The sequence below is a fragment of the Hypanus sabinus genome, chromosome 25, assembly GCF_030144855.1.
Source record: "Hypanus sabinus isolate sHypSab1 chromosome 25, sHypSab1.hap1, whole genome shotgun sequence".
NCBI classification, from domain to species: domain Eukaryota; kingdom Metazoa; phylum Chordata; class Chondrichthyes; order Myliobatiformes; family Dasyatidae; genus Hypanus; species Hypanus sabinus.
The window spans coordinates 41,123,086-41,147,457 of NC_082730.1; the positions used below are offsets into that span (position 1 = coordinate 41,123,086).

General features: G+C 39.7%; 1 protein-coding gene across 2 annotated transcripts in view; it reads left to right on the forward strand.

Moving 5' to 3' along the window:
• The window catches only part of LOC132381196 (neuron navigator 1-like), a 752,075-nt gene that overhangs the window by 581,921 nt on the left and 145,782 nt on the right, over positions 1-24,372 (forward strand). For both annotated transcript variants that reach the window (XM_059950487.1, XM_059950488.1), the window contains 3 exons: positions 6,159-6,327; positions 11,985-12,220; positions 18,825-18,979. In XM_059950487.1, coding sequence (XP_059806470.1) covers positions 6,159-6,327; positions 11,985-12,220; positions 18,825-18,979 — 560 coding nt within the window. The remainder of the gene's footprint in view (positions 1-6,158; positions 6,328-11,984; positions 12,221-18,824; positions 18,980-24,372) is intronic.

Sequence of the window (24,372 nt, forward strand, 5' to 3'; positions counted from 1 at the left end):
CACCATCCTATTATTGAGCTCTTCAGAACTTGACTTATAATAATTATGGGAAGACCAAAGAAGATAATTCCAATGATTTGAAGTAGGATGCATCATAGATAAATTGGATGTGGCAATTAAGGTGTAAGCAATAGCAAAGCAATGCAAAACATTCTATGAGGAGTTTGAAAATGGATGTTTTCCTATGACGGGAAAAGTTAAAGTATCGTATTCTAATCTGCTGTTTAAAGGTAGTGTGACATGTATCATAATAAGACACAGGAGTTTATGTTATGTATAGAAAGGAATTTAAAAGTTAGGGCAGGAGTGGAGGCAATAAACTTTATAAGAAAAATATCATGAATATAGTAAAGGATTATCTGGTGGTGCTTAACAAAGACCCAAGGAAATATCTTCATATAGAAGCAAAGTACTGAATTAATAGCTTACAACCACCTTCACAAAGAAAGTAACTTTGTGAAGATGATATTAAAAGAAAACGAATTTATGAATATAAAGAGGAAGAATGTTACTTAACATTGGAAGTCACCTGGGTCGAAAGGTGATCAGTGGCATATGTCTTGAAATTTGTTGTTTGTACAATAGTACAATACATAATAAAAAATATAAATCACAATAAGAAATACATATTTTTTAAAATAAGGAGAGCAAAAAATTATGAGGTAGGTTTTATGGGTTTGTTTTGCATTCAGAAATGTGAATAATATGTTAAAAACATCCTATACTACAGAAAGGAATGGTAGAAATACCTGAATTGGTCAAGATCATTGAATTCTCTTCCCACTGATTGGAAGCAGGGCAAATGCTAACTGTATAGCAGTATTTAAAATACAATGGTACCTGGTAATCTCAGAGGACCGAGTCACCTTAGCATTAATGATAATAATATTGAGACCATTATCAAGAACAAAATGAAACTTTATTCCCAATAACATTCTGTAGGTTAACCAAGGATTCTCTGAAATGTATCTGATGAGCCTAAATTTCAAAAAATTAATCAAAATAGCATGGCAAATAATTGTTCTCTGGAAGTATCTGGTTTTATTGTATGCAGTAGTCTGTGTACTGATTTCTTGGTAAATGTTCAAAAAATCTGGCCTTTCCCACCAACTTGGCACATAATGAGATCAAGTGAATCGTTCTGCACCTTTCCATTGATTGCATCCATTCTCAAAACTGTTATATTTCTCAAGGCATGGGACATATTTTAAAAGCCTTTGACTGTTTTTTAATGTTATCTAGAAATTGACTGTTTTACGTACTGGAATTAGCCAATGCACAGGTATCCGAATCAGGTTTATTATCACCAGCATGTGAAGTGAAATTTGTTAACTTAGCAGTGGCAATTCAATGCAATACATAATATAGAACAGGAAAGAAATTAAATAAAATAAAAAATAATAACAAAAATGAAATCAATTACAGTATATGCATATTGAATAATGTTTAAAAATGTGCAAAAACAGAAATACTGTATATTAAGAAATGTGAGGTAGTGCCCAAAGATTTAATGTCCATTCAGAATTGGATGGCAGAGAGGAAGAAGCTGTTCCTGAATTGCTGAGTGTGTGCCTTCAGGCTTCTGTACCTCCTCCTTGATGGTAACAATGAGAAAAAGGCATGTCCTGGATGCTGGAGGTCTTCAATAATGGACGCTGTCTTTCTGAGTCACTGCTCCCTGAAGATGTTCTGGGTACTTTGTAGGCTTCTTTCAGTCCTGTGCATACCAGACAGTGATGCAGCCTGTCAGAATCTTGTCCATGGTACAACTATAGAAGTTTTTGAGTGTATTTGTTGACACACCAAATCTCTTCAAACTCCTAATAAAGTGTAGCTGCTGTCTTGCCTTCTTTATAACTACATCGATATGTTGGGACCAGATTAGATCCTCAGAGATCTTGACACCCAGGAACTTGAAACTGCTCACTCTCTCCACTTCTGATCCCTCTATGAGAATTGGTATGTGTTCCTTCATCTTACCCTTCCTGAAGTCTGCAATCAGCTCTTTCGTCTTACTGACATTAAGTGCCAGGTTTTTGCTGCAGCACCACTGCACTAGTTGGCATGTCTCACCCCTTTATGTCCTCTCGTCACCACCTGAGAGTCTAATGATTGTATTATCAGCAAATTTATAGATGGTATTTGAGCTAATCCTAGCCACACGGTCATGTGTACACAGAGAGTAGAGCAGTGGGCTAAGCACACACCCCTGAGGTGTGCCAGTGTTGGTTGTCAGTGATGAGGAAATATTGTCACCAATCTGCACAGACTGTGGTCTTCCGGTTAGGAAGTCTAGAATCCAATTGCAGACGGAGGTGCAGAGTCCCAGGTTCTGCATATTCTCAATCAGGAATGTGGGAATGATGCTACTTAATGCTGACCTGTAGTCAATGATCAGCATCCTGACATAGGTGTTTGTGTTGTCCAGGTGGTCTAAAGCCGTGCGGAGAGGCATTGAGATTGCATCTAGAATTGACCTATTGTGGCGATAAGCAAATTACAATGAGTCCAGGTCCTTGCTGAAGCAGGAATTCAGTCTAGCCATGACCTAGTCATGATGTTATTTAAGTTGAATTTTTGCACTTCGTAGTAGCATAATATGAAATCTACTGAAAGATTTGACTCTGGTCCGTGTTCCCCATTAACCTCTTGCATCGTTGATAGGAAGGGAGGTCTGTCGGCCAAAATAATGCTTGTCTAAATAGTGAGAATGATCCACCATTGACAACAGCATCTTATATTTATTCAGTGCTGTTTACATATACAAAAAAGCTCTGAAATACTTCAGCGGAGCATTAAAAATAGTACATGACACCAGGACACTGCCCTGCATGGGACGTGAGCTTAGCGAGAGATTTGAAAACAAGGTTGAGAATTTTTAAAAGGGGTATATAAAAGGGGTTGGAGTGTGTTGTGTAGGTATGAATGACAAAATTTTCTTCGAGCAAACCACTGTGGAAAGTCACTGTCATATTAACTGACTCCCTCCTTTCTTTGTGGACTTATGTTTCAAGCCACCACAAAGGATGCAGTGCACTATGTTTCCAGGGCACCAATTGTATAAAATGTGTGGAATTCCCAATATTTGTGTGAAGTTGTAATACAGCTGCATAAGTTTATACAGTGTTTCTGATCTGGTTTTTTGAACTAGTGGTCGTCTTTCTGTTGATAGACAATGAGTAACATTCAGAACTTTGTCTCTCCTCATTAAAAAATGTTGTTAGTGTTGAAGTTCAACTTCACAGCACTTTAAAAACAAGTGTCAACACGTTGTTATGCTTCAGAAATTGTAGAAACTTGCAACATACAATTAATAATGTGCATTACAATGCTGAATTTCATTTCTGGGTTATATTTAGAGCCTTGCTTGGAATTATTTTTTGTTTTATCCTATTCTCATATACAAACCCCATTTCCAGAAAAGTTGGGATATTTTCCAAAATGCAATAAAAACAAAAATCTGTGATATGTTAATTCACATGAACCCTTATTTAACTGACAAAAGTACAAAGAAAAGATTTTCAAACAACACACACAAAGTGCTGATAGAACACAGCAGGCTAGGCAGCATCTAGGCTAGATGCTGCCTAGCCTGCTGTGTTCTACCAGCATTTTGTGTGTATTGTTGTTTGAATTTCCAGCATCTGCAGATTTCCTCGTGTTTGCTCTAAGAAAAGATTTTCAATAGTTTTACTGACTAACGTAATTGTATTTTGTAAATATACACAAATTTAGAATTTGATGGCTGCAACACACTCAACAAAAGTTGGGACAGAGTTAAAATAAGATTGAAAAGTGCATAAAATATTCAAGTAACACCGGTTTGGAAGACTCCACAATAAGCAGGCTAATTGGTAGCAGATGAGGTATCATGACTGGGTACAAAAGTAGCATCCATCAAAGGCTCAGTCTTTGCAAGCAAAAATGGGTCGTGGCTCACCCTTTGTGCCAAAATTCATGAGAGAATTGTTAGTCAGTTCAAAAGGAACATTTCCCAACGCAAGATTGCAGATAATTTAGGTCTTTCAACACCTACAGTACATAATATTGTGAAAAGATTCAGAGAATTGAGACATCTCAGAGCATAAAGGGCAAGGTCGGAAACCACTGTTGAATGTGCATGATCTTCGCGCCCTCAGGCGGCACTGCCTAAGAAACCGTCATGCTACTGTGACAATTATAGCCACATGGGCTCGGGAGTACTTTGGAAAACCATTGTCACTTAACACAGTCTGTCGCTGCATCCAGAAATGCAACTTGAAATTGTATTACGCAAGGAGGAAGCCATACATCAACTCTATACAGAAACACCGGCAAGTTCTCTGGGCCCGAGCTCATCTCAGATGGACCGAAAGACTGTGGAACTGTGTGCTGTGGTCAAATGAGTCCACATTTCAGCTAGTTTTCGAAAAAAACAGGCATCGAGTTCTCCAAGCCAAAAATGAAAACGACCATCCTGATTGTTATCAGCAAAAGGTGCAAAAGCCAGCATCTGTGATGGTATGGGGGTGCATCAGTGCCCACTGTATGGGTGAGTTGCATGTATGTGAAAGTACCATTGACTCTGAGGCGTATATTAGGATTTTAGAGAGACATATGTTACCATCGAGACGACATCTCTTCTCGGGACGTCCATGCTTATTTCAGCAGGACAATGCCAGACCACATTCTGCATAGGCTACAACAGCGTGGCTTTGTAGACACAGAGTGCGTGTGCTTGACTGGCCTGCTGCCAGTCCAGATCTATCTCCTATAGAAAATGTATGGCACATCATGAAGAGGAGAATCAGACAACGGAGACCACTGACTGTTGAGCAGCTGAAGTCTTATATCAAGCAAGAATGGACAAAATGTCCAATTGCAAATCTACTACAATTAGTATCCTCAGTTCCAAAATGATTAAAAAGTGTTATTAAAAGGAAGGGTGATGTAACACAATGGTAAACATGCCTCTGTCCCAAATTTTGTTGAGTGTGTTGCAGCCATCAAATTCTAAATTTGTGTATATTTACAAAATACAATTAAGTTGGTCAGTAAAACTATTGAAAATCTTTTCTTTGTACTTTTGTCAGTTAAATAAAGGTTCACGTGAATTAACCTATCACAGATTTTTGTTTTTATTGCATTTTGGAAAATATCCCAACTTTTCTGGAAATGGGGTTTGCAGTTTGCAAACCTGATCTGCTAAAGACTAAAGTCACAGACATACACAATAATATGATAAGAACCCAGGCCAATTGTCTCATGTCACCTATAGCGGGTCCAATTAATCCCAGATTTCTGTTTTACCCTTCGGTCCTGTAATTTTTTTCTTTTCGATATTACAGATTGTATGTTCCATCATCATCTAAACAGTATATTCCATGTGAATAAAAGGCAAATTGTAAAAACAAGAAGTAATTTATGTGATCCATTGTTGTCTTGCCAGTACTTTTAATGAGGTTTCTGATTTTCATACTCGGGGACACTCAGTTTTGCCACTCCTACATCACAGATACGCTTGATGATCTTCAATATCTTCACCAAATCTCCTTTTAACTTCTGTATTCCAAAGGGCACGATCGTTTTCTATTCTCTTCATGTAACAGATGTGTCCCACCGTGTCATCCTACTCGCTGTCAATACACTACACCACCTTTAAGGTCTCGGTATTATTACTGAACTGTATTGCCTGCAATTCATCTGAACTTTAATTGCTGTTTTTTTTTAAAGACGAATAATTTTCTTATTGCATTTCCTTTGTAGGAAAAGATTCCAAGTTCAACTATCCATGCACATACTCTCCAGTTTTTCTCTTCTCCTTTCTCCTTCTGCTTGAACTTGCTTTACAAAAATCAGGGAGATACTCATGTAGAAAATATAGAAACAAGTAAAAGTGCACTAATTTTACTTTTAAAAACTAAACTGGGGCACAGTATTGGTTTTTCACTTTATATAATTACAATCAGGAAGAAAACAGATGACCATAGAAATTTAGGTAAGATAAGCAAAATATTCAGTAAAATCAGTCAAATTTTGCAAAGTAAGGTTCAAGGGATACAGGGAGAGGGCGGGAGACTGGCATTCAGCCAAGATTGAGTGGCGGAGTAGACTCAATGGCCAAAAGGCCTAATTCTGCTTCTATGTCTTCTGGTCTTATGTTTACACCTGTCCAATAGGACTACATTACAAAAGTGGACCCAGTTTCTTGTCTGGGGTTGAGTACAGATGCCATCTACAGTTATGCCGTTGATCGTGTGAAACGTGTGTTTGGAACTGATCCACCAGAGCTACTGCCCTACAGATACATGGGGAAGGAAGCCACCAGCTTTGCCGTAACTTTGAAAGGTCAGTGAAAAGAAATTATAAGGAATCTCCAAGCATTTACCCATTGTTTTTAATAATTGGTTCATAAAAATTTTATGATTCTTGATTCACTGTTAGAGTTTCTTGGTGTGAAATAAGATGTCTATTATAATGAACGTAGGACATAAAGCAGTGCAGAACAGAAATAGGCCCTTTGGCCCATGATGTTGTGTCAATCTAATTAAACTAATGACACTAATCCCTTATGTCAGCACGTGATTAATATAGCTCCATTCCCTGCATATTCATGTCCCCTTTAAGAGACTCTTAAATGCCTCTATTGTATCTGTCTCCATCATTCCATGGTAGTGCATTCCTGACCCCCACTCTCCGTGTAAACAAAAAACCTGCTTTACACATCTCTTCAAATTTCCCTTTCTCTTCTTTAAATGCACACCCTCTAGTATTAAATATTTTAATGCTGGGGGGTAAGGGTCTCGGCCCGAAACGTCAACAGTATAGATATAGAACCTATAGATGCTGCCTGGCCTGCTGTGTTCCACCAGCATTTTATGTGTGTTGTTGTTTACATATTTTAACCCTGGGGGGGGGGAACACCAGCTGTCTATCTATAACTCATAATTTTATGAATTTCTATCAGATCTCCCCCCCGCCTCTGGTGCTCTAACAACCCTCATTTGTCCAACTTCTCCTTATACTGCAAGCTCTCCAATCCAAGCAGAGTTCTGGTAAACTTCTGAATTCTCCCCTTAACTTCCACATTCTTCCTCTAATGGTGTGACTAGAATTGACTGCAACACTCCATATGCAGTCTTAACCATAGTTTTCAATCTGCTACATACGTGTCTCTTCCTGCCTTTTGAACACAATGCCTCGACTAATGTCTTATACCTTCTTTGCCACACTATCAACTTGTGCGGCCAATTTTTGGAACCTGTGGACTTGGGCTCCAAAATCCCTCTGCACTTCTAACTGTACCTTCCCTTTACATTTGATGTTCTAAAGTACATTATCCTCATTCTCATCCAAGTCATTTATACATACCACAAACAGCAGAGGTCCCAATACCAATCTCTGCAGAGCACCACAAGTCACAGATCTCCAGCCAGAATAAGACTTTGAACTACTATCCTCTATCTTTCGTGGGCAAGCAAATTCTGAATAGATACTGCCAAATCATCGTGGATTTCATGCATTTTAATCCTTTGGATGAATTAACATGAGGGACTTTATTGAATGGCTTACTAATGTAACCCTCTCACCGGGCTCCTAACATATTCGGCGTGTTAGCTACTCTGGTTGCCAGTGAGAAAGCCACCTTTATGTATCCAATAATCGTACATGTTAGGTTGAACCAATCGGGAAAGTTGGAATGTTCCGGCGAGGAAACATTAATTGCGGTGAATGCTGTGTAAATACTGCCCCATGCAAAGTTATCATCCGCCAGGAAATAACAGGTCGTACACTGGCATATAACTACAAATAAGTATATTTACCAATATTTCAACTTTAGCAAACAGCAAAAAAAATGTGCACATTAACGTTGGAGCTCGTTTCTGTAGTAGTTGAGTGTTAAACTTACTCACCCTGCTGAGTTCCCAGGACGAATTTCCCTTGAAGAGCATCGCAAACAAACTGGCTAACTCGGAAGTATTGCACTTCCTCCCTGAAACCACCCATCTTCCCTTTGGGTGGGATCCTCCAAGTGTCTCCCCTGGTGTTCTCCTCTGCTCCTCCTCAGCAAAGGCCCCAAACCAGACTACTGTCCTTCAGATATCTGATCCCACCTGGTTCTCTCGAATCTTCCATAGCATCCCAATGGGCAAGTGGCTCTTCATCTTCAGCTGACAGGACTTTATCTTTATCTTACTCACAGGACAAACACTGCAAGATACCTCACAGCATAACAGTAGAAATACTATCTTAACCAGGGCATTATACTAACATACACTGCTCTAATTTTATTGATCACCTTTGTCACCTGCTCAGAAAATTCAGTTAGATCGGTAAGACCTGATCTGCTTCACACAAAGCCAGACTAACCGCCCCTAATTAGGCCATGCTTTTCTGTATGCTCATGAATCCTATCCAAAGAATTTTCTCCAAAAGCTTCTCTGTCACTGATATGAGTCTTACTGGTCTATAATTTCCAGCATTGTCCCTATTTTCCTTTTTGCATAAGAGAGCAACGTTAGCTACTCACCAGTTCTCTGGGACCCTACCTGTGGCTCGAGCATTATTATTATTATTGTCTATATTCTATACTTTATTATTATTAGTTAATATTACTACTACTATTATTTATTATTTTTGCTAAGTGTGTTTTTAATTGTTGCTGCTGCAACAATTTCCCACTAAGGATCAATAAAGTACTTATTATTGTTATTATTATTATGATCTTGGTCATGGCCCTAACAAAGTCATCTCTTGCCTCTCTCAAGAACCTGCAGAGAACCCATCAGATTAGGGGACATATCCACATTAAGGTTCCTCAACAGACCCAGCAGCACCTCCTTCTTTATCTCAGAATGTCTCAGCACTTTACCATGCTCCACGATCTCACTCTTCTGTAAGCTCTTCCTTGTGAATACCGGGGCAAAGTGCTCAAGTAATACCTTGCCCTGTTCTCTGTCTCCAAGCATTCCCTCTTTTATCCTTCAGTGACCCTTCCTTCCCTAGTCATTTTCTTGCTCTTGATGTGTGAAGGCTACGTTTTAAGGAAAATACAGAGAAGGTGGTATGTATTAAGCTGAGACCTGGTGAAATAATCCCTAACAATGTACACAAGTACGTTAGCGAGGATGTTTAATTTGACTCATTGCCTGATCACACAAAGTTCATTTTTAATGAATAGAGTGCCTTAAATTGATGAGAATGGAGATAGAAAATGTCGAGAGATGAAAGAGACAGCAAGTGCTAAAACTGGATCAAAATAACAGAATGCTGGAAGAACTGTTTGGGTCAGGCAGTATCTGTAAAGACAAAAGGTGTGAGTTGCTGGTTTTGGGTAAAAACTCTGCATCTGGATTGTGTGGGATCAGGAAAGATTACCAGTACATTATAGTTTGGTGGGGGGGGGGGGATTAGACACTGTCAGTGGTAGTTGAAACCAGATAAGGAGGGAATGATAGGCAGAAAGGTGAACAGAAGGAGAATAAAACTAGGTGGACTGGCAAGTGTGGAAGGAGGTGAGAACACTGGGGCTGTGGATTATCTGAAATTAGACAACACAGCGTTCATTTATTTGATAAATGGATTTCATAAGCTATCTATGTGGAATATAAGATTTCATTCTTTAGATTTGCATTTGGCTGCTTTGTAGCAAGACAAGTGCACCAATGTGAGAGTAGGAAGAAGAGTTGAAAATGCACACAGCCAGAAGCTGAGGTGGCTGCTAGGGGCAGAACTGCTAAAGGATCATTTAGCTTGGTTTCACCGGTGTCTAGGAGGCCACATCATGACCAATGAATGCAGTAGAACAGAGTGGAAGATGTGCAAGGAAACATCTCCTTCACATGGAAGACCTGTTGAAGTCCTTGGTTAATGGTGAGAGAGAAGGTGAAGGGACAGGTGATACAGCTGAAGGAGAAGCATAGGGAATAGGGCTGAGACTGATGAGCAAAGCAAGAAGTCACAGACAGAGTGGTCGGCAGGGCAACACAGAGAATACAGGAAAGGCTGTTCATTTTATTTGCATTTCAGGTATAATGCTGAATGTACAGCAATGTTTACAGTCCATCTGTTCCAGTACATTAATAGCATTCTCATTCATCTGACAAAGAGGAAAGTTACACAGTGCTCTCCAGACCACAGAAAACAGGACAAATCCCATCTGGGCCATTACTACTCCAATAATGTCCTGCCAAACAACAGCAAACCCTTGAAAAGTATTGTTGACCTTGGCTGTCAAGCACAAATTACTCACCAGATTTGGATTCTGCCAGGAACAGACTGCACAGATTTGTTTTCCTTATGTCAAAGGTGGTGAGAAGTGTGGATCAGGATCCTTCGTAATAAGACTATGTTTCCATAAAGAGTTGAAGTAAAAACTGAAATCCATAGACATAGTTGGAAGCTGGTTGTGTTTTCTCCAGTACAAGTGCAGGAATTCCTTGGCATGTTAAATCCAATCACTTTCAAACACCTTCCTTCCACTGCGGTGCCAGAAGTAGGGATGTTCACTGATTACTGCACAATTTCAAACTTGTATTACGCATGTGACAACATGCAAAATGATAGAGGAACTAGCAGGTATAGCAGCAATGGACTATCAGTGTTTTGTGTGGCAACCCTTTCTCAGGGCTGGAAAGTAAAGAAGGGGTGAAGCCAGTATAAAATTTGGAGGAGCGGACAGAACAAGAGCTGGCAGGTGATAGGTGAATCCAAATAACATAGAGCATAGAATAGTACATCACAGTACAAGCCCTTCAGCCCACAATGTTGTGCTAACCCTTAAACCCTGCCTCCCATATAACCCCCCACCTTAAATTCCTCCATATACCTATCTAGTAGTCTCTTAAATTTCACTAGTATATCTGCCTCCACCACTGACTCAGGCAGCACATTCCATGCACCAAACACTCTCTGAGTAAAAAACCTTCTTCTAATATCCCCCTTGAACTTCACTCCCCTTATCTTAAAGCCATGTCCTCTGATATTGAGCAGTGGTGCCCTGGGGAAGAGGCGCTGGGTGTCCACTCTATCTATTCCTCTTAATATCTTGTATACCTCTATCATGTCTCCTTTCATTCTCCTTCTCTCCAAACAGTAAAGCCCTAGCTCCCTTAATCTCTGATCATAATGCATACTTTCTAAACCAGGCAGCATCCTGGTAAATCTCCTCTGTACCCTTTCCAATGCTTCCACATCCTTCCTATAGTGAGGTGACCAGAACTGGACACAGTACTCCAAGTGTGGCCTAACCATAGTTTTATAGAGCTGTATCATTACCCCACAACTCTTAAATTCTATCCCTTGACTTATGAAAGCTAACACCTCATAAGCTTTCTTAACTACCATATCTACCTGTGAGGCAACTTTCAGGGATCTGTGGACATGTACCCCCAGATCCCTCTGCTCCTCCACACTAATAATTATCCTGCCATTTACTTTGTACTCTGCCTTGGAGTTTGTCCTTCCAAAGTGTACCACCTCACACTTCTCCAGGTTGAACTCCATCTGCCAATTCTCAGCCCACTTCTGCATCCTATCAATGTCTCTCTGCAATCTTTGACAATCCTCTACACTATCCACAACACCACCATCCCTTGTGTCATCTGCAAACGTGCCAACCCATCCTTCTACCCTCACATCAGGTCGTTAATAAAAATCACGAAAAGTAGAGGTCCCAGAACCGATCCTTGTGGGACACCATTAGTCACAACCCTCCAATCCGAATGTACTCCCTCCACCTCGACCATTGCTTTCTACTGGGAAGCCAATTCTGAATCCACCTGGCCAAACTTCCCTGGATCCCATGCATTCTGACTTTCTGAATAAGCCTACCATGTGGAAGTGAGGGGAGAAGATGGACAGATCTGTCTCATTAGACTTTTAAGGTTCATTAGGAAATCTTAATTTTACTGACAGATGGAATTTGATTCCCAAATTTTCCTTGTGCATTGACTGTTAGTAATGACCAGTGTAATTGGAGAATTAATCAATGTCCTTTGTTACAGGATTGAAGGAGAAAAGTGTGGACAGCTTGGTTTTCGAAACTCTCATTCCTAAGCCAATGATGCAACATTACCTCAGTCTACTGCTCAAACATCGAAGGCTCATTTTGTCAGGCCCCAGCGGGACTGGCAAGTCCTATTTGTCCATTCGTTTGGCTGAGTACTTGGTTCAGCGGTCAGGACGAGAGGTTACAGATGAAATCATTGTAACATTTAACATGGATACACATTCATGCAAGGTAATTTTTAGATGTTATTTTTCAATATGTAATTTTGAATGATTTATTACATTTCCTTTGTAATACATTTATACACACACACACACACACACACACATGGAGTGGATTTTATTTAATTAGATCATTGGTTAATTGAGAAGTCGCTTATTTGGGATAACTCTTAAAAAACAAAAACTAATTGAGAGAATAGATGGGATTCCCTTAGCTTATTTTGACAAGAGGGTGTTGCCAAACAATTTCTAACTGGCGGTAGTCACATGCACGTGTGAACTTTAGACACTACACCATGCTTCAAGCAAGCAGTTTTTAAATAACATTATCTGTGTGCGTTTCTGTTCAAAAAGCAGTGAATTTTGTCACTGATAGTTGGCGCGAAACAAGCGATAAAACAATTCAGATCAGTTTTGCTTATGCCGGTTTCAAGCATTCAGGCTTGGAGAAGCCAGGAATGGCCAGGAATGAAAATACAACAATTTCACTACTTCAGCAAATTAGGACCTACGAAGAAGTTGAAGATGTTAACAATCATCTCGAGAGTTATGACAAAAATGCAGATTTGGAGGATGCAATCTCAAACACATTGTATGAAGGCAGTAGGTGACTGAACTGGTTTTGTTCACTTCTAGATCCAAGATTGTTTAATGTTATTTCCTGTACACAGGTGTTAAGGAGAACAAAATAATTGTTACTCTGGATCCAATGCAGCACAAAAAAACACAATGAGATAAAGAACACAATAATAATAACAACACATGGTAATATAAATACATAAGTTAGCTTATATATTGTACGTGGTTTGGGTGTCCATAAGGTGACTGACAGAAAATAATAAAGTAGTAGTGAAGTTAGTGGCTAAAGGTTTTGATCAGCCTTACTATTTGGGGAAAGTTACTGTTTTTGAGTCTAGTGGTCCTGGTGTGGATGCTACATAGCCTCTTCACTGATGGGAGTGGGATAAACAGTCCATGAGCAGGGTGGTGTGTGGGATCCTTCATGATGTTACCGGCCCTTGTCCAGCAGTTTTCTATATAGATGCCCATGACAGCAGGTAGGCTGGTGCTGGAGATCCATTGGGCAGTTTTAATTACCCCTTATAGAGCCTTCCTGTGCGCTGCAGAGCAGTTTTCTTATCATGCAGTGACGCAACATGTTAGGATGCTCTCTGCTGTGCATCTATAGAATGACATGAGGATGGATGTGCATAATCGAGCTCTCTTCTGCCTCCTCAGAAAGGGGAGGTAGTCTGTGATGTGCACTCCCAGGAGTTTAAAACTGCTTGCAGTTTGTGCATGTGAGTGGTGTGAGTTCTGAAGTCGATAACCATCTCTCTCGTCTTGTTGACATTAAAGAAGAGGGTATTTGCACCAGGCCTCGAGCTCTTCCACCTCCTCTCTGTAGGCCATCTCATTGTTGTGAGTGTTGAGCCTCACCATTGTCATGTGTCAGTGAATTTGACGACGTGATCATTAAGGTGTCTGTGGCTAGGTGGTCCAACACCCCATTGCACAGTGGTGCATTTAGACCAAACAGTAGGAGTTTGTTCACCAAGGTGTGCAGGACAGTAGTGTTGAATGCTGAACTGAAATCCAGAAAAAGCATTCTGACATGTGTCTTGTTTTCTAGGTGTGTCAGGGTCAAGTGAATGATAGAGGCATTTGTCATAGAGCAGTTCTGTTTTTAGACATACTGTGAGTGTCCAACATGGCAGGAATGGAGTTTCTGATATGTGCTATTATCAACTGTTCAAAGCACTTCATGATGATTGGCATCTGTGCCAACAGGTGGTAGTCATTTAGTTCTGAAGGTATCGACTAGAGTTAGGGAAGATGGGGGCTGATTTGAATCACGTGGAGACAGCAGCCTGGGTGAGTGAAGTGCTAAAAATGTCCGTGAAGATGTCAGTGAGCTGGTGAGCACAGTCCCTGAGTACTCGGTCTGGGACCATGTCTGGCCCAGCCGCTTTACTGGTGTTGACTCTGCAGATTCCTCACGTCTGCTGCTGTTCCAGACAGTGGCTGCTCAGCTGGAAGGGAGTTGGCTTTTGTGGCCGGCATTGTGTTGCATGCTTCAAGGTGTGCGTTAAAATGGTTCAGAGCATTGGGGAGGGAGGCGTCACTGGTACAATCGACACTGTTTTACCTTGATTGGTTAGTAATGCCTTTGATGCCCAGCCACATACGCCAGGGATCGTTATCAGAAAGGTGTTCTTGAATTTGTTTTACGAAGGTGGTTTTTACCTATCTTGATGCCTAAGATGAAGTTTCTCCTAGCAACTCTGAAAGTTGTTCAGTCACTGGATTTGAAGGCAGCATCCCGGGATTTTAGTAAGGAGCACACCTCTGTTTAGCCAAGCTTCCAGTTGGGCTGTGAGATGACCATTGTGGAGGTACCAATGTCAAAAGCACACTCAGTGATGGAGTCTGTGACTGTCGAGGCATATTCCTTAGGGTCTGTGTCTACTCTGCTTGTGGTGGCCCCCTTAAACATCTGTCAGTTGGTCCGTTCAAACCAATCCTGAAACATAGAGATTGTCTCTTTAGGCCATGTGGTGAAGGTCTTCTTGGATAGTTTCCCCACTTCCAACATTGGTATGTTGGTATGCTCGCATTAACATCATGGACATGTGGTCAGACAGGCCAAGATGAGGGCATGGGATGGCTTTGTAAGTACCATGGCAACTTGTATAAAGATGGCCAGTCAAATTTACAGTTAATCAAAAGAGCATGGCAGCGTACACTGGATGAATTCCTCTATCGTAAATATTAGGAGCTAATACGTAGTTTTATAGTGCATAGTAGTATTAGTAGTGTCCTAATTTGTTTTGCATTTCATTTAAATGCATAATTGGTTACTCAGTTAAATGGTAGTTTGTCTTTTTTTATGCTTTTTAACTATGTCCTTGAAACTTTGGCTAACTAGGGCAGCTGCTTAATTGGGCCCAATGTGTCTCAGTCAACCAGAATCCAGTGTGTGCGTGCGTACACACACACACACACACTCCTGCCCCACGTAACTGAAGTTTCATGGAAATAATTATAAGGATATGAAAAGACAAACTCCAGTTAACTGAATAACAAATTATGTACTTATATGAAATACAGGACAAATTAGAACACTAACAATGCTTTTACAGCACTATAAAACTATGTATTATTTCTTAATAGTTATCAATGGAGGAATTAATTCGTCCAGTGTATGCTGTCTCTTGCCTTTGGTCCCCACCAGACACTCAGCTCTCACCTGTGGCTCCATGTAGCTGTCTGCATGCAACAGCAGCCACACCCCTTTGGCAAGCGAGCTAAACCAGCTGAGGGGAGCCAGTGGGCCCGATACCCAAGTGTCCAAGTCTATGATGTCAGCTCCAGTGGACTGGGTGGATGAGATCAACAGTAACATCCAATGGCCGAGCAGGCATTCTAACTGCCACACAATTTCATATGATTGACGCTAGGGAGAAACTGTTCAGAAACATTCTCCTGTCCCAGTTAAGCAGTATAGTGTCTCAGAAAAATGAAGGGAATCCTGCCAATTTTCTCGATTAATATTTGTTATGATTTATCCCAAATACACAGCTGCCCCGATTAACCAGTGGACCAATTAACCGGAATCCACTGTATATACATATATGAAGATGCAAAGAGCTTGAACCAAGATTTTTTTTGTGTGTGCCTGTTCAATCGATCTACCGTAGAGTCAAAGGTCTATCTGATCTCAAACATCAAGCTTCTACATTCATTTTTTTAAAATCCTGTGAGCTAATTTGGCAGCTATATTTTCAAAGTTCTGTGGTCCATTGTCAACATCCAATGTAGCTGAGGCAGTATAAGAAATAAGGCAAAGGAAATGAAAGATCCTAATTTGCCAAAATGATGGACCAGTATTTTCTTTTCACCAGGTAAATGCACCTGGATATCCATCTTTCTTTTACTGTAATGAGTAGGAGCCCTCGTAGACGGGGACAACTAGAATTGCTGTCAGTTGAACAAAGAGAGCACTTGAGTATCTACCAGCTGCTGGGGCCCAGAAGCTCAGAATAATGATTTGATGGGAAGATTGTTTTCCTTGCAACAGTCAAAGACATTGTTACAGGCGGACACAAGGACATTGCCTTGCTCCCATTTGTCTCCATGGTTTCTTCAAAGGGGAGAGTAGCGCTAAATCATCAGCTCCCAAGATATCAATAGGACTTTTAGAGCTAAGGTCCAGAGCAAATAAACGTAGCTGCTAGCTACCCTTCACTAATAATCACCACAGCCCCCGCCCCCCAACAATGGGACACTAACCCTTAATAAATCCGAGAGCAAATTGTCCCCATGAGATTGGATTTTTTGATTTACGAAATTAACTAATCTATTCTGTGTCATAGGTATGTTTTGAATTATTGGCCCTTTGATGGGTAACGGTTTATTTGCTTAATGGTTGAAAATCAATCTCATTCATCTTAGTTGTTCAATAAGAGCCACATAAGGAAGGTTTTACAGATGATTTTAGTTCTTTTTATTATACTCCCTCTTGGTGGAGTTAGCTACAAGTGGATCTAGACATTTTTGCCACATAATAATCTCTCACAGAATTAATTTGGAGAATATTAACTATATAGGATTTTATATTCTTTTGAAATAAGTTTGTGTTTAAATTTTGGGGTCAATGAATTTTTGTGCAGTTTACAAATAAATCAGGTTAACTTGATTGATATAATGATGCAAACAGAAAAAAACACAGTAAATGGGTAATTGTGGCATGATGCTAAATTCACAGGATTGATTTTGTTCCAGAATCTCCAGTCGCTATATGAAAACGTAACTGTGAAGTAAAAGAATTGGGAACCAGTTATGTAACGTTTGGCAATGCTAGTTCACTCCCAATTACATTTAATAGGATTAGTCAAACTCCAAGTTGCAAATATTCATGTATGCCAAAAACCGGAAGAAATTATTTTCTTTCCATGACTTAATGGAGATTGTTAAAGTTATTAAAGAGTTTGGTAGCATTAACTAGGCAAGACAAGTAAGACAAAGATTAATATCCGTAAAATAAATACAGTGATGAATTCATGGTAAGTATTTTTACACCAAGGGAATGATTGAAATCTGAACCTCCCTATCATGAATCATTCAGAATTGCATTAGTGAACTTTGAAAAACTGGAAGAGCACGCGAGTGAATAAACCAGAAATTAATGTGTTAAGAGGAAGCCTCTGTGGAATACAAAGATAGTGCAGAGAGATTTTCCCAAATTTAATAGTACTTTCAGTGTTATTTTATGGAAAGTGGAACCTATTGTGCAGTGATTCGAAAACACTTATATTGAAATAGCTTCATTTGAATATTGTTATGGAAATGTAAAACCTAACTGTTACTCCAGCGAATTACCAGCTCAGTTAAAATGTAAGCTAAGGGATCTGGTTTAAAGTGAAATGATGGTTTGCTTAGTATTTAGCCACCTCAAGCCCCTTGAACCTTCACTGCTTACTGTATACAGTGGATTCCGATTAATTGGGTAATCAGAGCAACCATTTATTTGGCACAACTCTTAAAGAACAAAAGTTAATCTATAACACAACCAGAATTCCCTTTGTTTATTTGAAGCACTATGCTGCTTAATTGGAAAGGAGATTGATGCCGAACAGTTTCTAACTAGTGTGCGCTTGGGTGGCTGTTACCCACTACACTGCTGAAAGCGAACAGTTTTTAAATTGTGTCCATTGCATGTGCTCGTGTTCAAAAAGCATTGATTTTTGTCAGCAATAGTTGGTGCAAATAAGCAGTAAGACAATTCAGAACAGTCTTGCTCACTATGGTTTCAGGCGTGGAAATGCCAGAAACAGCCAGAAGTGTAAATAAAATGATTTCAAGAGGTTAAGCACTACAAAATTATTTGAAGGTATCAACAGTCATCTTGAATGCCACACACAAAATAACGAAGATTTGGAGGATGCAATCATTGAAAGTTTTGCATGAAGACTGTATTTTCTGAACTAGGTGTCTGTTACAGATTTTGTTCATGTAGTCAATCAAAAGAACATGGCAGCGTACACTGGATGAATTCCTCCAACGATAACTAATAGGAACTAGTACGTAGTTTTATAGCACTGTAATAGTGCTCTCATTTGTTCCGTATTTAATTTAAATACTTACTTTGTTAGTTAAATAGTAGCTTGTATTTTTTATATCTTTAAAGTATTCCCATGAAACTTCGGTTAATTGGGGGCATCCACTTAATTAGGCCAAAATACACTGGTTTTGATGTGTCCCAATTATTCAGAATCAACTGTATATAGAAGTCACAAACTTAAGCACCATCCATTGAAATGAACAGTCAACGTTTTGGGCCAAGACCCTTCATCCTGACGAAGGGTCTCAGCCTGAAACGATGATTGCTCATTTCAATGGATGCTGCCCGACTGCTGAGTTCATCCAGCTTTGTTTGTACGTCTTGATTTGACCACAGCCTCTGCAGTGTACTTGTGTTTACAAATTTAGCACATTAGTTCTAATAGGCTCTACATGTCTTATAAGCTAAGCAACATTACAAAACAGTACTTTTGTAATTTTTTTGATCCTCACAGTATAAAATTGATTGTGTTTATACATTTCCCTTATAGGATTTGCAGCTATATCTTTCCAACCTCGCCAATCAAATTGACAGAGAAACTAGCACAGGGAATGTACCATTGGTAATAATACTTGATGACCTCAGTGAACCTGGCTCTCTAAGTGAACTTGTCAATGGTGCCCTTACATGCAAGTATCATAAATGGTAATTATACTTATTTTTACCACTATTTGAATGCTGGTTGCAAAGCTAATTATATTCACTGCTGGTGCCAGTGGTCACGATTTACTCTTAAAACTACACAAAATGTATGATACAGCATTTTTTCCAATGCATTAGATTCAATTTTATTCTAAGCCAACCCATGAGAATGAAAATGGTTGAGTTAAAATGTGAGCAGAAGTAACATGCGTGATACAGTCAATAGAGCAAAAGAAAATACAGCTTTTGGGGACCAGAAATCAGCACATATTATAACCCCACTGTAATGGTAGATACCCTAAAAAATTGTGCAACTACAGTAGTTTAAAAAGCTATAGAGAATATTAAAATTGTCTAATCTCTAGTAGTTATCTTGTGCACTGCTTATAAAACAGAATGACTGATGCATGTTTTTAAAAGCAGTTGTATCTGAATATATTCGCTTAGGAGTAGTGGATGTATCATAGTAATCCTTTAACGTGAGGGCTCTTTTGGTCTTCCTTAGAGAGATAGTGGTCTCAATTTGCAAAAGGTAATCTTAACAAGTAAAGCATGATTTTTTAAATAAAATATTAGGCATTAATTTCAATTAAGGTTGGTTTCATAATTTGAAATAATAAAATTGATTAATACTGGTAGGTTAAAATCTGATTTTGACATATTTCTGTTGATATCGCAGATTGTTAGAGTATAGGATGTTAATATGATACGGACTTTCAGTGCAGATGGAATATAAATTAGTGGTAGTTGCTTGAATCATAAAAGTAATGGTTCTCACAGCTCACATTCAAAGTCAATATTGTTAATTTTATGATTGTGCTTTTAAGTTGAACTTATTTTAAAATTAAACCAGGAAACATCGTAAAGAAATAAAGACTGAAAGTGGAGGAAATTAAAGTTTAAGTGTGTAAGAATTAATTCATTGGCCTTTAGAGATGCTGCTTGACCCACTGAGTTCTTGCACTATTCCTTTAGCTGTTACAGATTGTAGCAGCCACAGACTGTTTTGTTTTCAGCAGAAACAATCCTCGCTGCAGGTGGATGAAATAATACCACAAGACAATTTTCACTAATAGCTGATCGCTGATCCTTGGACAGCTGCTCTCTGCTATTGAACTCTTCATGAGGTCTAAAAGCTTCCAACTATTTCCTAGCAAATCTGGGAAATCTGCTTGCTTCATGTATGGCAGGTTTACTTGGTGCAAACCAGGGGGCATGAAGTTTTCAATAAGATGTTATAGCTACAGACAGAAGTGTAAAGACAATCTAATTCCCACTTTTAATCAAATTGAACTTGTTGCTTTGTAGTATTCTATTTATTTTCTGTAACAACTCTACTGCCACTTATCCACACAATAAAGAAAGGCATTAAAAACTCTAGGAAGAGAAAACATGACTGAAAGTTGTGAAACCAATTTTTCTCCCTAGGCTTCCTAATCATGTCTACAAACAGTAATTTATTAGAAATAGCAGATACATAAATTTTACTGGGATCTACAAGATTAAATATTACAGTTTGAATAAACTGGAGTATTATTTATGTCAATGAAAACCTGAATACCGCAATCATATTCACTTTGGATCTTTGTAATTATGTCACCGTCTGGCATTTTCACACAAATGCACAGATCCAATTTCTTTATATAGTCTGTCTCTGTTTCACTGTGTCTGAAGACAGTTCTCTTTTACACATGGATTAGATAGCTATTCATTTCTGCTTCAAACAAAATATGTTGAATAATATTGAATATGCAGCAATTAAGAATTATTTAACCATTTTCTCCCCATTGACTGATACTAAATTGTACTGAATGACCAATTTGACATATAGTATATACTCACCAAGTTTATTATTTTGTTGGTCTTATACAGTAAGTCATGCGAGAGGACTTAAACACTAGCAGAATACATTAAATGGTTTAGAGATGTCTATAAATGAGGTTAGTACGTTTTGAAAGACAAATGACATTATTGTACAATGACATAATCAGGTTTATTATAAGAATCACTGATATTTCTTCTTTTGTGGCAATAAAGAAGAATAGTGAGGTAGTGTTCATGGACTGTTCAGAGGGGAAAAAGCTATTTCTAAAATGTTCCTGGTCCTGTACCTCCTCCCTAATGGTAGGAATGAGAGTAATATATACATACCAGTTCTTTTTCATCATTCTCAGCTGGATAATCAAGCTGTCCAGCAACACAATAGAATTGGCCAGAAATTGGATTCATTTGCATACATTCCACACATCACACATATAAGGCTATCTACAAATGTTAGATTATTTTAGCAATTATTTCCAGTTTGAGTTTAAGGAAGCAAGTGTCAGTGCAGCTAATGTTTGCCTGTCATCGGCTGCACGTCCATTGATATCATAGACCTCACAATGCCTGTTTCATCCACTGCCAGCAGAAATTGGAAATGTTATGGAAAATCTACACTCTTCATTGTTAACTGAATGTCAGCATATGGGAGCAAGATAGCAATTATCGGATCTGCATCATCACATCAATCTCTTGCCCAAAACATTGTTGCAGGTCCATTGTTCAGTAGACAATATAATTTACTATAGTCCCCTTCATTGGTCACAGCATTTTGTTATCTTATGGTTTCTTGTGTCCTATAAGCTGCTTTTCCTGGGCCTTTGAAGAAATCCCACCAGACGGCAGCTGGGAACCATTTGCAGTAGAGACTTAAACAAGCTAGTTTATTGTATGGGGAAATGAGCACAGTGTCCTCCCTTATCTTACCCTTCCCCACGCCTCTGTGGCTGCCCTGAGAAAATTCCTTAAGTGCAAATACAGCACATCAGTAACACAGCAGCAATGATTCATGCGCTCAGGTCCTGATTGGAACAAAGCAACCTTAACACACGAATTTACAAGCAAAATGCCATAACACTAAGTATAGTCTGTCTTTGCTCAATTTTATGATTTTTTTTGCGGGGAAGCTGAACAAAATATGTACATGAAAAGAAGATGAACATCAGTATCTAAGCAAGCAATTCTTGTCCTTACATCCAGTCAGCTTTATTATTGAAGCAAATTTGACTTTGTTAAATTCTGCTTTACATAAGAACATAAGAGGTAGGAATAGGAATAGGCCACCTGTTCTGAGACTGCTTCACCAAGCATTAAGATCATGGCTGATCTCCTACCCAGTGTCATTTGCCTGCACATATTTAGGTTTAGATTCATTTGTTAATTGCATGTACATTGAAACATGCAGTGAAATGCTTCATTTGCATTAATTGAGGACGTGCTGGGGGCAGCCCGCCTGTGTCACCACACATTCTGGCGACAACATTGTATGTCCACAATGTTCAGAGAACAACACGCAGTCAACGTACAAAAAGCAACAACTTGAAAACAAACCCATTTCCACCGCGAACCCCCACCCTCTGCACCCGCACCCACAACCCCAGGACAGACTGCCTCCAGGCATCTGACCTCCAGTCCATAGACCCAGACTAACCTCTGGACTTGCCGACATCAGTCCCCAGATCTCCAGATTTGCTGACTTCTGGGCTTTGACCCCAGAACTCGCCAATCATGGGTCTCTGACCTCAGGACTTGCTGGCTGAACTCGGGTCTCCAATCTCAAGGCTCACTGACCATGGACCTGTTACCCCAGGACTGTCTCCCTTGATTACTTTGATAGTTGGAAATCTGCTATGAATAAACTCAGCAAGTGAGCCTCCAGAGAGTTCTGAAGTAGAAATGAACAAAGATTGAATAGACTTGACTTTATTTCTTACATCCTTCACATACATGAGGAGTTAAAATCTTTATGTTACATCTCCATCTAAACGTGCAGAGTGCAATCATAGTAATTTAAGTAATTTATCACAAATAGAACAGTCAGTGTAACATGGAAAACACTCAAATCAGCGTGAGTTAATCAGTCTGATAGCCTGGTGGAAGAAGCTGTCCCGGAGCCTGTTGCTCCTGGGTTTTATGCTGTGGTACCATTTCCCGATGGTAGCAGCTGGAATAGGTTGTGATTGGGGTGACTCGGGCCCCCAGTGATGCAATGGGCCCTTTCTACACACCTGTATTTGTAAATGTCCTGAATCATAGGAAGTTCACAACTCAGATGCGCTGGGCTGTCTGCACCACTCTCTGCAGAGTCCTGCGATTAAGTGAGGTACAGTTCCCATACCAGGCAGTGATGCAGCCAGTCAGGACGCTCTCAATTGTGCCCCTGTAGAAAGTTCTTAGGATTTGGGTGCCCATACCAAACTTCCTCAGCTGTCTGAGGTGACAGAGGCACTGTTGTGCCTTTTTCACCTCACAGCTGGTGTGTACAGACCCTGTGAGATCCTTGGTGATGTGGATGCCGAGGAACTTAAAGCTGTTTACCCTCTCAACCCCAGATCCATTGATGTCAATAGGGGTTAGCCCGTCTCCATTCCTCCTGTAGTCCACAACCAGCTCCTTTGTTTTTGCAGTACTGAGAGAGACATTGTTTTCTTGACACCACTGTGTCACAGAGACATGACTTCATCCCTGTAGGCCACCTCGTTATTGTTCTTCACAAATAAAGGAAAATCTACTCATCTCAATCCTAGAACAGGTCTTGCTAGAACTGTTAGTGAGGGTTTAAACTAATTTGGCATGGGAACTGGAGTGATAGGGCTGAGGATGGGCCAGTTGATACACATGCAGAGACAGGGTGATGTGAAAACATCAGGAAGGACAGATTTGTCCAGCAAGATTTTCCTTTAAGGAAACCATGCTGACTTCAGGCATTTTATCAAGTGCCTCCAAATACCCTGAAACCATATCCTTAACAGTCAAAACCAACATCTTCCCAACCACTGAAGTCAGGCTAACTGGCCTATCATTTTCTTTCTTCTGCCCCTCTCCCTTCTTGAAGTTGAAATGTTTCAGTCCTCCAGAATGATTACAAAGGTGTCATGCTGAGGCTTTATAAGGCACTGGAGAGGCTTCACTTGGAGTATTGTGAACCTCAATAGGAAGGCACAACCTCAGAATAGAGGGACGTCCATTTAGAACAGAGTTGAGAAGGAATTCCTTTAGCCAGAGAGTGATGAATCTGTGGAATTCTTTGCCAGAGGCAACTGTGGAGGCCAAGTCACTGGGTGTATTTAAGTTGGAGGCTGTTATGTTCTTGATAAGTCAGAACATGAAACATTATGGAGAAAAGGGAAGAGAATGGGGTTGAGAAGGGAATGGGTCAGACGTGATCAAATGGTGGGGCAAACTTGATGGGCTGAATGGCCTAATTCTGCTCAAATGTCTTGTGGTCTTAAGCCCTCCCTTATGTTCTGAGACAGTGAACGTAAGCCTGGTCTAATTTATATTTCCTCATAAGGAAAACCCGTTAGTACTGGAAGCAGTTTAATGAATCTTTACTCTATTATTTGGGTAAGTAC